This window comes from Heterodontus francisci, chromosome 5 (genome assembly GCF_036365525.1).
Source record: "Heterodontus francisci isolate sHetFra1 chromosome 5, sHetFra1.hap1, whole genome shotgun sequence".
Lineage (NCBI taxonomy): Eukaryota > Metazoa > Chordata > Chondrichthyes > Heterodontiformes > Heterodontidae > Heterodontus > Heterodontus francisci.
The window spans coordinates 192280417-192296006 of NC_090375.1; the positions used below are offsets into that span (position 1 = coordinate 192280417).

General features: G+C 44.7%; 1 protein-coding gene across 3 annotated transcripts in view; it reads right to left on the reverse strand.

Moving 5' to 3' along the window:
* The window catches only part of tbc1d31 (TBC1 domain family, member 31), a 50223-nt gene extending 34721 nt beyond the window's left edge, over positions 1 to 15502 (reverse strand). The window contains exons 1-5 of one of the 3 annotated variants that reach the window (XM_068032547.1): positions 14969 to 15502; positions 7169 to 7375; positions 3205 to 3351; positions 1774 to 1889; positions 183 to 361 (exon numbers count right to left, since the gene is read on the reverse strand). In XM_068032547.1, coding sequence (XP_067888648.1) covers positions 183 to 361; positions 1774 to 1889; positions 3205 to 3351; positions 7169 to 7245 — 519 coding nt within the window. In that variant the 5' untranslated portion in view covers positions 7246 to 7375; positions 14969 to 15502. Of the gene's footprint in view, positions 1 to 182; positions 415 to 1773; positions 1890 to 3204; positions 3352 to 7168; positions 7485 to 14968 lie in introns of those variants that run through there. The other 2 variants (XM_068032546.1, XM_068032548.1) reach the window with 2 other exon arrangements.
* Positions 15503 to 15590: the final 88 nt, after the last annotated feature.

The following is a 15590-nucleotide window of genomic DNA, read 5'->3' on the forward strand; positions in this document are numbered from 1 at the left end:
ACAGTAGTGATTTACTGATGGTTGTGCAAAAGAATTAGAAAGCTTCCTTGGGGTTTCATGAATCAGACACAAGTATAAATGGTATGCAACTTTTTTCTATGACCAGTATATGCTTAAATAGCTCAAACCAAACTAATCTGTAATGGCTTGCTATAGTCCCGATTTTAATATCCTAAACAAACCTTCTGAATGCCAACTGACAAGTGTACGTTCAGTTTCCTCTTTCGTTGGAACGTGTCCAAGTCCCAGAGTTGGGCTGTATCAGCTGATGTGGTGATAGCATATCTTCCAGATCCATGAACAGAAATGGATGAAACGGCAGACTCATGTCCCCTCATCCAGCTCACAAGCTCTTTGGTGTCTGGCCATTAAGCAGAAGTGTTCAGAGTATAAGGTGTACAAAACTCAAAAGTCCTGCATCGTTACACATCAATCACAAAATTACTGGAGTTAATATTTTTTTTTTTTTAAAAAAGAGCCTTCACTAGTCATTTCAGGTCAACTTGCTACTTTCAAGTTTGATGCCAATACAAATAGTTACTGAAAGCAAACTGTTACACATAGGGAGGCAAACCCAAAATTTTGAGGGGCCTGGATAGAATGGAGGTGAAGGGTCTATTCGCCTTAGCAGAGAGGTCAGTGACGAGGGGGCATAGATTTAAAGTGATTGACAGAATAATTAGAGGGCAGATGACGAAAAGCTTTTTCACCCAGAGGGTGGCAATGGTCTGGAACTCACTGCCTGAAAGGGTAGTTGAGGCAGAGACCCTCAACTCATTCAAAAGGAGTCTGGATATGCACCTCAAGTGCCGTAAGCTGTAGGGGAATGGACCTAATGCTGGAAGGTGGGATTAGAATAGGTGGATCGTTTTCCGGCTGGCACAGACATGACGGGCCAAGTGGCCTCTTTCTGTGCCTTAAGCATTCTATGATTCTCTATAACCAATTGTGGCAGCTCTTCACGGAGGACTAATTATCTATTAAAAAAAGTGGAACTCATAACTGTACTTGCTCAAGTAGGAAAAGGCTACAGTGAACAGCAAAACAAGGTGTAGTGGGTATCTGTTTCTCTAGGATTGTGCTACAATCTATTTAAGTTATAGTATAGAATTCTATTTCTGCATGTTTTGTTTTTGATGATCCATTATACTATTCCGAGAAATGGAACAACTTTATTGAAAGTTGCCAATCAACATCTATCACAAGAGCTCCAGACTTGCTGGGATACAGTTTCATGACTGCCTATTATCCTCTGCTACCTCACCCAAATGGCCATTATTTGTATGCAAGCCTCCACAGTGAATGCTGAAGGATGCACAAGCAAAGGAAGAGCAGGAGCCAAGCCCTTCACTAGACATCCACAAACATGTGGTTCCAGCAAGGGTCCCTTGATAATGATGTGATTCACTCCTGCCCGCCCCCACCATCCCTGCATGAAAGCTGGGATGTCCAGGTTAATTGTAAAACCCACATCTTTCCCCAGATATGATCTAAACTAAGCACAAACCAGGAATCCAATTGGTCGGTATGCAACTCACTAGATAAACTTGCTGAGACGTTAAAATACAGAAATTAGCTCGTAAAAATTTGAATTATTCCATATGCTTATTTGCAGTAAAGGGTCATTTTACCAATTAATCTTCCCTGGCTATTTTATGTAGCGCGCTCTGAACAGTTGCGCCTTTAGCCGTTTAGTTTATTACTGAACAGAGCCTCCATATGTAAAGCAATTACTTGATTCTACATCATCAATTGTTACAAACTTAACTGTACCTGTATCGAAACATTTCACAGAGTAATCTGCCAGAGCGACCAAGTATTCTGTCTTCCTTCTCAGGTTGAAAGCCAATGCTGTACATGCTTGTCCTGTTCGCTGCACTAGTTTAAAGCTACAGAAAGAATAATGAACAAAAAAAAAGCATCGTAAATAATGTCAATAAAATCATTGACCACAGAAGTTACTGATACAATAAATTCTGTCATTAGATAACAATGAAGTACTGATTGGGAAGATGGCGGGGGGTAGAATTGATTAGAAAAAGGAATGAGATGGCAGCCAGTTACCCTGCCTATTATCATGTTCCTGTTTGGGATCTGACACCATATGCTTGTGACTCAGGCAGTCTGTGCTGAGTCAATGCACTGGAACAATTACAGCCAGGTGCTTCTCCATTTTGTGGACCCACCACTCATAACCCTCCTTGCTAGTTAATAAATTGCATCGCAAAGCTCTACACAACATTAGCTACCTGTAGAGCTGCTGTTCTTAAATAATTTTAAAAAGAGACAAAATTCCACCCTGGTCCAGCTGTGTCATGCCTTCTAACTGGCATCACTGGATAACGACACTTGCTCTTGACAGTAGATCCGACTAGTTTGTACCAATACTACTTGTAACTTTACAAAACTTATGCAAGATGCACCCAATGTTGCTTTCTTTATCCCCCTCAAAACCGGATTCCCAGTTACTTATTATGTATAAATTTAATTGCTTTTGCTCCAACTCCCCATTGAGGACTGCTCTGCTCCAAAGGCTCAGTAGGTAATGGCACCTCCTAGTGTGATACCATGCAAACCAAGAAAATCCCAAGTTTGATCCTCAGTATGTATCTGAGCACTGCAGGTACTATAGGTGACTTCAATGTCTCTGCATTAAAGAAAGGGGCAGGGTTGAGGAAAGAAGAGAAATCAGGCTGGTTAGGCTTTAAAAGAAAAATCTTTCGTTGAGTTAATGGTTCACATCACAGTGCTGGCCAACCTATTGTCATATTCAAGTTTTTTTGAAGCATACCCATTTTCATATAGATGGAGTATTTTCCTTAATGCCTATGGATCTGAAACACACCTAAAAGGTTACCTAGATCACAACAATTTGCATTTATACTGCATCTTTAACGTAGTAAAACATTCCAAGGCACTTCACAGGAACAAAATTTGACACTGAACCCCACTGAGATATTAGGACAAGTGACCAAAAGCTTGGCCAAAGGGGCTGGTTTTAAGGAGTGTCTTAAAAGGAGAGGGAGGTTTAAGGAGGCAATTCCAGAGCTGAGGGCCCAGACAGCTGAAGCCACTGTCATCCACAATGGAACAATTAAAATCGGGAATGCACAAGATGACAATATACAATATTACCATCAGTGAATGTTGCCCAATGTTGGCACTCCATTGTTCCGAGTAAAAAAAATAATTAAACTAACTTACCTATTCCTACTCAAGTCAAAGAGATAAATATTGCCCTGGTGATCACCAGCAAGAAAAGCTTCCCCTGCAGCCTCAAATGCAACATGAAGAAATCGAATGATCTTTGAGTGATGTCCCACCACACTACGGGTAACATTTACTATGACACTGTTCAGAAACAAAGGAGACATGGATTTAGAAAAATTGGTAAAACTAATCAAAGTCACGATATTTTTTGAAATTCTTACTGCACCAGAATAATTTCAGCTGACTATAGCAACCAACGAGGACAAACCATACATTTATTGCATATTTACATTCACATTATTAGAGAAATGGAGGGGGGAGTCATTTCAGAGGAGTATTAAGACATGGAATGCTTCAAGGCTTTAAAGGGTACAGAAAAGATTCATGAGAATGGTTCCAGGGATTAGGAACTTCAGTTACGAAGATAGATTGGAGAAGTTGGGACTGCTTTCTTGGGAGAAGAGAAGGCCGAGAGGAGATTTGGGAGAGATATTCAAAATCATGAGGGGCCTGGACAGAGTAGATAGGGAGAAACTGTTTCCACTCGTGAAAAAATTGAGAACGAGAGGGCACAGATTTAAAGTAATTGGTAAAAGAAGCAAAAGAAACACGAGAACAAACTTTTTCACGTAGCGAGCGATTAAGGTCTGGAATGCACTGCCTGACAGTGTGGTGGAGACAGATTCAACTGATGCATTCAAAAGGGAATTAGACTGTTATATGAAAAGGAAGAATGTGTAGGGTTACAGAGGAGTGGCAATAGGTGGATTGCTCATTTGGAGAGCCAGTGCAGACACGATGGGCCGAATGGCCTCCCCCTGTACTGTAACAATTCTGTGATTCTGTGAAGTAGGTATCAAGGCAAAGAATTGGAATATTATCAGAGAGAGAGATTTGGATCAGTATTTGAAAACGTGATTATCGGATACAGAGAAAGCTCCAGCTGAAGAGCTAGTAGCATGCAATGGGCTGAACAGCCTCTTCCTGTGCTATAATCACTATCGTCTATGAGAATATAATGAATGCTTGCAAAACTACCCTTGAAAACATACATTCCATATCTTTAAAAATGAACTGCATGGTCAATTTCAGAATGTATTAATTTTGCTTTCATTACATGCTCAGTTTTGCTTTCATTACATGCTCAGCAGTTGCTGGCCTACATACCTAATCCATTCAAACAGATATGGAATGGTATACAGCATCTTACTATTGGGAAGTGCTAATGCTAACTATGGTAAATCACTCTGCAACACTAGAATAAGCATATTCAAAATAGAAAATATAAACCCAAAGCAGGCATGAGTTTTGCTAGCAAAAACATATCTAAGTAAAATATTTTAAAATCTCAAGTGCTGTGAAGATTTAAAAATGGATAATTTCAACACCTGGATATATGCATCTTATTTTCTTGAGGCAGTAAATACAAAAAAAAAAGTTTACTTTTATTAAGCAATTCTAGCAATAAAACAAGTGACAGTCATGGTTTGTAGTCATTCATCATAGAACAAAAAGCTGTATAACGAATCGATAACTTGATGAATGTTACATATTATTAGTACAATTGAAAGAGTAATTTTAAAATGACTACAGCTTTATCTAATCTCTCTAAAGTTTTACCATCTTCAAGGGAAAGTGTTTGGAAAACTACTTTCATCACAAACCTAAATATGTAAAGGATGAGACTGACTCATAGTTCATATGATTTACATCATATTTAGCAAGTTAAAAGGCTTAAACACTTTTTTAAGCACACAGTCCACTAAATCTACAATGGTATTACATAACAATGATTAAAACCAGCTGGATCACCCCGTAGGCTGAGGAAATAAATATATCACATGGAAAGCCTCTGGTTTGATCCCTGTTCTAAATTAGCTGGTCTTAGCTGGGGCCACAAAGAGAAGCAAAACAAGTATCAGATTTTAGTTTCCAGGGTCTTGGGAAGGAGAGAGGGTAACAAAAAAAAAGCAAGAGTTTTCCTTCCTGATCTCCATCTATTGGTACCGTTGTACAGTTTATATATGTGTGGACACTGACTGACAGATTACTCGGGCTGAGCTAGCTAACTCTGATGGCACGTATTCCTGGAGCTTACACAACATGATCCCAGAATCTGGAGTCACAATGAGTGAGACTGCCAGCACTCGTTATTACTGCAGAAAACTGACAGCAACTTCTACCATCCGCACATGCACAGTTAAACATGGAAATCCAGGAAGGTGCTGTCAGTGACACCCTGTGTTGGGTGTTTTGTTGCAGAGCTCGCAGATGGAATAAACTGGAAATTACTGATTTATCACGAACTTCAATTGTCCACTATTCTCACTGTAAAGACCAATGGGGGTAGGGGGGGGGGGGGGAAAGAGAGGAGGCGCGGGGGGGGGGGGGGGGGAAAGAGAGGAGGCGCGGGGGGGGGGGAAGAGAGGAGGCGCGGGGGGGGGGGAAGAGAGGAGGCGCGGGGGGGGGGGAAGAGAGGAGGCGCGGGGGGGGGGGAAGAGAGGAGGCGCGGGGGGGGGGGGAAGAGAGGAGGCGCGGGGGGGGGGGAAGAGAGGAGGCGCGGGGGGGGGGGAAGAGAGGAGGCGCGGGGGGGGGAAGAGAGGAGGCGCGGGGGGGGGGAAGAGAGGAGGCGCGGGGGGGGGAAGAGAGGAGGCGCGGGGGGGGGGAAGAGAGGAGGCGCGGGGGGGGAAGAGAGGAGGCGCGGGGGGGGGAAGAGAGGAGGCGCGGGGGGGGGAAGAGAGGAGGCGCGGGGGGGGGAAGAGAGGAGGCGCGGGGGGGGGAAGAGAGGAGGCGCGGGGGGGGGAAGAGAGGAGGCGCGGGGGGGGAAGAGAGGAGGCGCGGGGGGGGGAAGAGAGGAGGCGCGGGGGGGGGGAAGAGAGGAGGCGCGGGGGGGGGAAGAGAGGAGGCGCGGGGGGGGGAAGAGAGGAGGCGCGGGGGGGGGGAAGAGAGGAGGCGCGGGGGGGGGGAAGAGAGGAGGCGCGGGGGGGGGGGGAAGAGAGGAGGCGCGGGGGGGGGGGAAGAGAGGAGGCGCGGGGGGGGAAGAGAGGAGGCGCGGGGGGGGAAGAGAGAGGAGGCGCGGGGGGGGGAAGAGAGAGGAGGCGCGGGGGGTTAGGGGGGAGAGAGGAGGCGCGGGGGGGTTAGGGGGAGAGAGGAGGCGCGGGGGGGGTAGGGGGGAGAGAGGAGGCGCGGGGGGGGTAGGGGGGAGAGAGGAGGCGCGGGGGGGGTAGGGGGGAGAGAGGAGGCGCGGGGGGGGTAGGGGGGAGAGAGGAGGCGCGGGGGGGTAGGGGGGAGAGAGGAGGCGCGGGGGGGTAGGGGGGAGAGAGGAGGCGCGGGGGGGGGTAGGGGGGAGAGAAGAGGCGCGGGGGGGGGTAGGGGGGAGAGAGGAGGCGCGGGGGGGGTAGGGGGGAGAGAGGAGGCGCGGGGGGGGTAGGGGGGAGAGAGGACGCGCGGGGGGGGTAGGGGGGAGAGAGGAGGCGCGGGGGGGGGTAGGGGGGAGAGAGGAGGCGCTGGGGGGGTAGGGGGGAGAGAGGAGGCGCGGGGGGGGGGGTAGGGGGGAGTATCCTGGAAACAATGTTTGGGGAATGGGAAAGGGGTGGGGAAAGGGGCGGCACAGTGGTTAGCACCGCAGCTTCACAGCTCCAGGGACCCGGGTTCGATTCTGGGCACTGCCTGTGTGGAGTTTGCAAGTTCTCCCTGTAACCTCGTGGGTTTTCGCCGGGTGCTCCGGTTTCCTCCCACTGCCAAAGACTTGCAGGTGATAGGTAAATTGGTGTTTGTTGGTCGGCACAGACTCGGTGGGCCGAAGGGCCTGCTTCAATGCCGTATCTCTAAAAAAAAATGGAAAAATCCCAAACAGACTGGGGTGGGCGGGAATGATGGCGTCTCCCTCACTCCGCAGCGATGCACCCACAGTTGAATAGGCGCCAGTTAAGTAGTCAGACAAGGAAGGCAGTTTTACCCATCGGCTGTTGAAGGGTTGGGCTTCCGGTGCCAGATCTTGCCGTGCTCCCGGGGACCGATGTCGGTGTTCTGCATCAGGCCGAGTCCGCGGCTGGGAACTCTCTGACAGGCCGCGGCACCGCCACTGCCGCCGCCACCCGGCGGGAAATTCAAACTTTCTCCCCTTCACTTTATCTTACCGCTTCCGCTTTTTATTTAACAATTCCTTAAAGACGTTGAAAGAAAGACAAGAAAAAAATGTTCAAAATCCCATTAACGACGTTGAGACAAAAAAAAACTCAAAATAACGGACTTGATCCCACCCCCTGGCAACCGGTTGGAGGAGGAAGTGATGTCACCAGTCCATCACTGCGCAAGTGCGCTTACTGGGAATTGTAGTTTTGGGCTTTTATTTGGTTGCAGTGAAAATAAAAGACTCCTTGCATTTATATAGAGCCTTCCACGACCAGCAGACACCTCAAAGCACTTTCCAGACAATGATATACTTTTTGAAGTGTAGTGACTGTTATAATGTAGGAAAAGCAGCAGCCAATTTGTGCATGGCAAGCTCCCACAAACAGCAATGTAATAATCGAGATTATCAGTTTGTGTGTGTTGATTGAAGGACAAATATTGGCCCAGAACATCTGAGAGGGCAGACCAGGCGGGTCCAAAATACACCCCCAACAGTGCAGTACTCCCTCACTACTGCACTGCACTGGACTGTCAGCTGTGATTATTGCGTTCAAGCCTCTGAAGTAGGACCTGAACCCACAACCTTCTAACTCTAAGGTAAGCATGCTACCAACTAAATCACAGCTGTTTGGTTAATGCAGTAAATAATGTTATAAATTAATGTAATAAAAACAGAAAGTTCTGCAGTTACTCAGCAGGTTCAGGTAGCATCTATGGAGAGAGAAACAGAGAGTTAATGTTTCAGATTGATGACTTTTCATCAGAACTGGAAAAATTGAGAGATGTTTTTGAATGGCAGCTGTTGGTGATGTTTCTGCTTTTTTCCATTTACACCTCTAGACCCATCTTTTGTTCCTTTACTTGTCTCATTACCATCCCCTTTTGTAATTCAAATTCTCCTGCGTTCCAGCCTTTCCCTGTCTCCTGTATTTGCTTAAAGCCTGTTACAAAGAAACATCGAATAGAATTATAGAGTGGTTACAGCACAGCAGGAGACCATTCTGTCTGTCTTGTCCATGCCCGCTCTCTGCAAGAGCAACTCAGCTGTTCCAACTCCCCTTCTCTGTCTCTGTAGCCCTACAATTTTTTTTCTATTCAGTTGCTCATCCAATTCAACTCTAACTTTTTCCAGTTTTGATGAAAGGTCATCGACCTGAAACGTTAACTCTGTTTCTCTCTCCGCAGATGCTGCCAGACCTGCTGAGTATTTCCAGCACTTACTGTTTTTAGATTTCTAGTATCTGCAGTAATTTACTTTTTTTTTTAGAATATTACAGCGCAGTACAGGCCCTTCGGCCCTCGATGTTGCGCCGATCATCTGACCTACACTATTCCATTTACATCCATATGTCTATCCAATGACCACTTAAATGCCCTTAAAGTTGGCGAGTCTACTACTGTTGCAGGCAGGGCGTTCCACGCCCTTACTACTCTCTGAGTAAAGAAACTACCTCTGACATCTGTCCTATATCTTTCACCCCTCAACTTAAAGCTATGTCCCCTCGTGTTTGCCATCCTCATCCGAGGAAAAAGACTCTCACTATCCACCCTATCTAACCCTCTGATTATCTTGTATGTCTCTATTAAGTCACCTCTCCTCCTCCTTCTCTCTAACGAAAACAACCCCAAGTCCCTCAGCCTTTCCTCGTAAGACCTTCCTTCCATACCAGGCAACATCCTAGTAAATCTCCTCTGCACCCTTTCCAAAGCTTCCACATCCTTCCTATAATGCGGTGACCAGAACTGCACGCAATACTCAAGGTGCGGCCTCACCAGAGTTTTGTACAGCTGCATCATGACCTCGTGGCTCCGAAACTCGATCCCCCTACTAATAAAGGCTAACACACCATATGCCTTCTTAACAGCCCTATTAACCTGGGTAGCAACTTTCAGGGATTTATGTACCTGGATACCAAGATCTCTCTGCTCATCTACACTACCAAGAATCTTCCCATTAGCCCAGTACTCTGCATTGCTGTTACTCCTTCCAAAGTGAATCACCTCACACTTCTCCGCATTAAACTCCATTTGCCATCTCTCAGCCCAGCTCTGCAGCCTATCTATGTCCCTCTGTACCCTACAACACCCTTCGACACTATCCACAACTCCACCGACCTTCGTGTCATCCGCAAATTTACTAACCCACCCTTCTACACCCTCATCCAGGTCGTTTATAAAAATTACAAACAGCAGTGGCCCCAAAACAGAACCTTGCGGTACACCACTAGTAACTAAACTCCAGGATGAACATTTGCCATCAACCACCACCCTCTGTCTTCTTTCAGCTAGCCAATTTCTGATCCAAAGCTCTAAATCACCTTCAACCCCATACTTCCGTATTTTCTGCAATAGCCTACCGTGGGGAACCTTATCAAACGCCTTACTGAAATCCATATACACCACATCCACGGCTTTACCCTCATCCACCTGTTTGGTCACCTTCTCGAAAAACTCAATAAGGTTTGTGAGGCACGACCTACCTTTCACAAAACCGTGCTGACTATCGCAAATGAACTTATTCTTTTCAAGATGATTATAAATCCTGTCTCTTATAACCTTTTCCAACATTTTACCCACAACCGAAGTAAGGCTCACAGGTCTATAATTACCAGGGCTGTCTCTACTCCCCTTCTTGAACAAGGGGACAACATTTGCTATCCTCCAGTCCTCTGGCACTATTCCTGTCGACAATGACGACATAAAGATCAACAACAACGGCTCTGCAATCTCCTCCCTGGCTTCCCAGAGAATCCTAGGATAAATCCCATCTGGCCCAGGGGACTTATCTATTTTCACTCTTTCCAAAATTGCTAACACCTCCTCCTTGTGAATCTCAATCCCATCTAGCCTAGTAGGCTGTATCTCAGTAATCTCCTCGGCAACATTTTCTTTTTCTACTGTAAATACTGACGAAAAATATTCATTTAACGCTTCCCCTATCTCCTCTGATTCCGCACACAACTTCCCACTACTATCCTTGATTGGCCCTGTTCTAACTCTTATCATTCGTTTATTCCTGATATACCTATAGAAAGCCTTAGGGTTTTCTTTGATCCTATCCGCCAATGACTTCTCGTGTCCTCTCCTTGCTCTTCTTAGCCCTCCCTTTAGATCCTTCCTGGCTAGCTTGTAACTCTCACGCGCCCTAACTGAGCCTTCACGTCTCATCCTAACATAAGCCGTATTATGATTTAATTTGTTAAGTTCCCTTTTCTCTTGGCTCTGATTTGGGTGTTCATTGTTTATGCTATTCTAAAAAGGGGGCATGTTTATTAGATTTTCCTTTAATTGGTTGATGACCCAGTGGCTCCTTAAGATTTCAATTAAAAGAGGAGTAGAGTTGCCAATCCTCCAGGAGTCTCCAGGAAATAAAGAGTAACCTGGTGTTATGAAAGTACTTCCATTTTTTGTTGAATATTGTTTGAGGACTTGTATTTAAATTGTGGAAATGGATTCTTTTTTTGGAAGGCTGAAGATTTCATAGTTGCTGGACTCTTTTTTTTAAAGTTCACTGAGGGGACACTTGAGATCTTGTGATGAAAACAACCTTTAATAGAAGTCACATGTCTTAAGATAAATAAACAAACCTTGGTGACTTGGGGGAGATGTTTACAGAGAAGTGACAAGGCACGATTTATGAGGGTCAGGAGTTGTTTTTCACTTCTGAAATGTTGTCTTGGTATGTTGGAGTGTGAACTGTTTTGAAGACATTTGAAGATCAACCTGCCAAGGAAAAAACACCCAGCTCATCTGTTTCTCTGCCTCTTTGAAAGAAACCCTGCATATTCCACTGGCACAGTGGTGCAGTGGTTAGCACCGCAGCCTCACAGCTCCAGCGACCCGGGTTCAATTCTGGGTACTGCTTGTGTGGAGTTTGCAAGTTCTCCCTGTGTCTGCGTGGGTTTTCTCCGGGTGTTTAGTTTAGAGATACAGCACTGAAACAGGCCCTTCGGCCCACCGAGTCTGTGCCGAACATCAACCACCCATTTATACTAATCCTACACTAACTCCATATTCCTACCACATCCCCACCTGTCCCTATATTTCCCTACCACCTATCTATACTAGTGACAATTTATAATGGCCAATTTACCTATCAACCTGCAAGTCTTTTGGCTTGTGGGAGGAAACCGGAGCACCCGGAGAAAACCCACGCAGACACAGGGAGAACTTGCAAACTCCACACAGGCAGTACCCGGAATCGAACCCGGGTTCCTGGAGCTGTGAGGCTGCGGTGCTAACCACTGCGCCACTGTGCCGCCCACTTCCTTCCATATCTTCTCTTTTATCTTCAAGAGATAGCAAGTATTTGGCCAAAGTATTTTTTTTGTATTTTTTTTGGTAACAAACCTCTGCCGAGAGAGTTTCTGTCTGGATAATCCAGGAAATTATAGGCCGGTGAGCCTTACGTCAGTGGTAGGGAAATTATTAGAGAGGATTATTCGGGACAGGATTTACTCCCATTTGGAAACAAACGAACTTATTAGCGAGAGACAGCACGGTTTTGTGAAGGGGAGGTCATGTCTTACTAATTTGATTAAGTTTTTTGCGGAAGTGACTAAGATGATTGATGAAGGAAGGGCAGTGGATGTTATTAATATGGACTTTAGCAAAGCCTTTGACAAGGTCCCTCATGGCAGACTGGTACAAAAGGTGAAGTCACATGGGATCAGAGGTGAGCTGGCAAGATGGATACAGAACTGGCTCGGTCATAGAAGACAGAGGGTAGCAGTGGATGGGTGTTTTTCTGAATGGAGGGATGTGACTAGTGGTGTTCCACAGGGATCAGTGCTGGGACCTTTGCTGTTTGTAGTATATATAAATGATTTGGAGGAAAATGTAGCTGGTCTGATTAGTAAGTTTGCGGACGACACAAAGGTTGGTGGAGTTGCGGATAATGATGAGGATTGTCAGAGGAAACAGCAGGATATAGATCGGTTGGAGACTTGGGCGGAGAAATGGCAGAAGGTCTAATGCAGGTGGGAGGTATACAGTAAATGGCAGAACCCTTAGGAGTATTGACAGGCAGAGAGATCTAGGCGTACAGGTCCACAGGTCACTGAAAGTGGCAACGCAGGTGGATAAGGTAGTCAAGAAGGCATACGGCATGCTTGCCTTCATCGGTCGGGGCATAGAGTATAAAAATTGGCAAGTCATGTTGCAGCTGTACAGAACCTTAGTTAGGCCACACTTAGAATATTGTGTGCAATTCTGGTTGCCACACTACCAGAAGGACGTGGAGGCTTTGGAGAGGGTACAGAGGAGGTTTACCAGGATGTTGCCTGGTCTGGAGGGCATTAGCTATGAGGAGAGGTTGGAAAAACTCGGATCGTTTTCACTGGAACGACGGAGGTGGAGGGGCGACATGATAGAGGTTTACAAAGTTATGAGCGGCATGGACAGAGTGGATAGTCAGAAGCTTTTTCCCAGGGTGGGAGAGTCAGTTACTAGGGGACATAAGTTTAAGGTGCGAGGGGCAAAATTTAGAGGGGATGTGCGAGGCAAGTTTTTTACACAGAGGGTGGTGAGTGCCTGGAACTTGCTGCCAGGGGAGGTGGTGGAAGCAGATACGATAGCGACATTTAAGAGACATCTTGACAAATATATGAATAGGAAGGGAATAGAGGGATATGGGTCCTGGAAGTGCAGAAGGTGTTAGTTTAGGCAGGCATCAAGATCGGCGCAGGCTTGGAGGGCCGAATGGCCTGTTCCTGTGCTGTACTGTTCTTTGTTCTTTGTTTGTATTTTTTTTTTCCAGTGTGTGTGTAGAGAATTTAAAAAGGGAACTTTCATATTTCAATCTGTGTGTTAATGTTTTGCTTCATTCCTGGATAAGTCTTCTTTGATAATAAACTGATAATTTTGTTGTTTATTAAAGAAACCTTGTTGGTGTATTTTATTCTGGGATAAAGAGTAGAATATGTGATTGGCTGAATCAGTAAATGGGTAAACATTTTTAAAATATACGTTGTGGCCTGCAGAGAAGTGGGACTAAAAGACAGTGAACTCCTTCCACCTCGGTCAGAACACTGGTAACGGTTGTAAGCAACCTGGGAGAAAAATCATTAGAAGCATATAAAAAAAATTGTAAATTTTCGATCAATTTCTTTGAACACTTTAATTTATTTGTGATAAATATTGGAGATAGCACAAAAAGGCAATTTGACTGGCAGGATGGTTGGAGGTGATGAAATTAAATCTCTGGGAATGCATCCACCCAGAGTTGGCAACCTGAGTCTGGAGTTAAACTGTTGATTTTAGCTCCATGTCTCTCCACTTGAGAGACTTGTGCTATAAAGTTTAAAGCTATTCAGCTTTCTTGTCCTTTTTGTTTCTGTAATACAGAAAGTTGCTTTATATTCTCCTTTTATCAGAAACCATCTTTAGAAATAGCTTGCGAACGGAAAGCTCAACCATCTGAAATTTTAATTCTGTTTCTCTCTCTCTCCGCAGATGCTGCCTGACCTATTGTGTTTTCAGCATTTTCTGTTTTCTGTTTTCAATTTAGCTATCTTGCTCGCAGAAATAGGTCAAAGAAAACTGCATGAGCTCAAGGTTATGAAAATATGATTGGGTAAGAATCATAGTGTTAATTGCAGAAGAGAAGGGGAGTTCACATGGTGTCCTGACCAATATTTATCTCTCAACCAAATCTGCTAGATCAGATTATCTGATCATTTAGGTCATTGCTGTTGATGGGACCTTGCACCGTGAAAATTGACTGCGGGATATAACAGTGACTACACATCGATAGGCCACTTCATTGGCTGCAAAGCCGTTTGGGAAATGCTGGGCATGTGAAAGGTTCCGTTTAAATGCAAGTACATTCTTTACTAACATGCATATAATTACACATTCCATTCAGGGTAATGCATAACAAATGAATTCTACTGCAATAATTCAATCATGATTTTGGGTGTGATCACCAGAGCCATCAAACTTCAAAGGTTTCTTATTTTCTGAAATCGTTGATTTGATTATTACCTTTAAAGCTAATATTTGAATACTGTAATATAGACAATGTATGTATCGTAACCTAGTGTTTCCTTGATAGTTTAATTAAGAAATGGCATTCAGCATGTTGTAATAGCAACTTAAAGTTTATGCAAATTTACAGGAGCATGGATTTCAACTTTATTTGTGGCTTCGGAGACCTGCGTTGTCTAGGCTTAGGGGGCCATATTGCAAGGGCATATGTCACACCTCTGCAGCCTGCAGAAACAAGAGCTTAAACACATCTGTTCATACATTAGAAGGCTACTGAACTTCTGGGAAATGGGATCCCTTGTTTCAATGTAAGGTTGCACCTGCACTGATGTAATATCCTCTTTTTACATATACAGGGAATTTATAAAGTCCTTGTACAAATTTAAACTTTGGATGTCCACATTAGAGAAGCAAATTATAAACAGCATATGAAAGCATTAGTCAAGGTTTTAAGACAATGCAGTTCAAATTTTTAGGTTTCAACATAACCACCATCTTTTGTGATACATCGTTCAATCTGATTTTCCAACTCGTTGAAGTCATACTCCAGTTGCTGCTGAATGAGCTCATGAACATCAATGCAGCATTAACACCATTAACATACTGCCAGTTGTGGTTCAGTGGACAGCACACTCACCTGTAAGTCAGAAGATTGTGGCTTCAAGTCCCACAGCAGGACTTGAGCACAAAAATCCAGGCTGACACTTGCAGTGCAATACTGAGGGAGTGCTGCAATGTTGGAGTTGCTGTCTTTTTGATGAGATGATTAAACAGAGGCCTCATCTTCTCTGTGGGTGGACGTAAAAGATCCCATGGCACTATTTCGAAGGGCAGGGAATTTCTCTCCAGTATCCTGGCCAATATTTATCCCGCAATCAACATCAAACAGATTATCTGGTCATTATCACATTGCTGTTTGTGGTATTTTGCTGTGTGCAAATTGCTGCATTTCCTCCAACAGTGACTACTCTTCAAAAGGCTGTAAAGTACTTTGGAGCCTCCTGAGGTCATCAAAGATGCTCTATAAACGCGAGTCTTTCTTTGTTAAAAAAACTTTATGAATTTTTCTTCCCTATGCTCCTTATAATTTGCTTCTATCATGTGGACATCCAAAGTTATTAAAGATTAACGTTGCACAAGGACTTTATAAACACCCCTGTATAGAGCATATAACTAGCAATATATAATATTTATTGCAGAAAAGAGAGGAGGTTGATGGCCAGGATAAACTGTTGCTGGGCAGACTCAGTGCAACAATG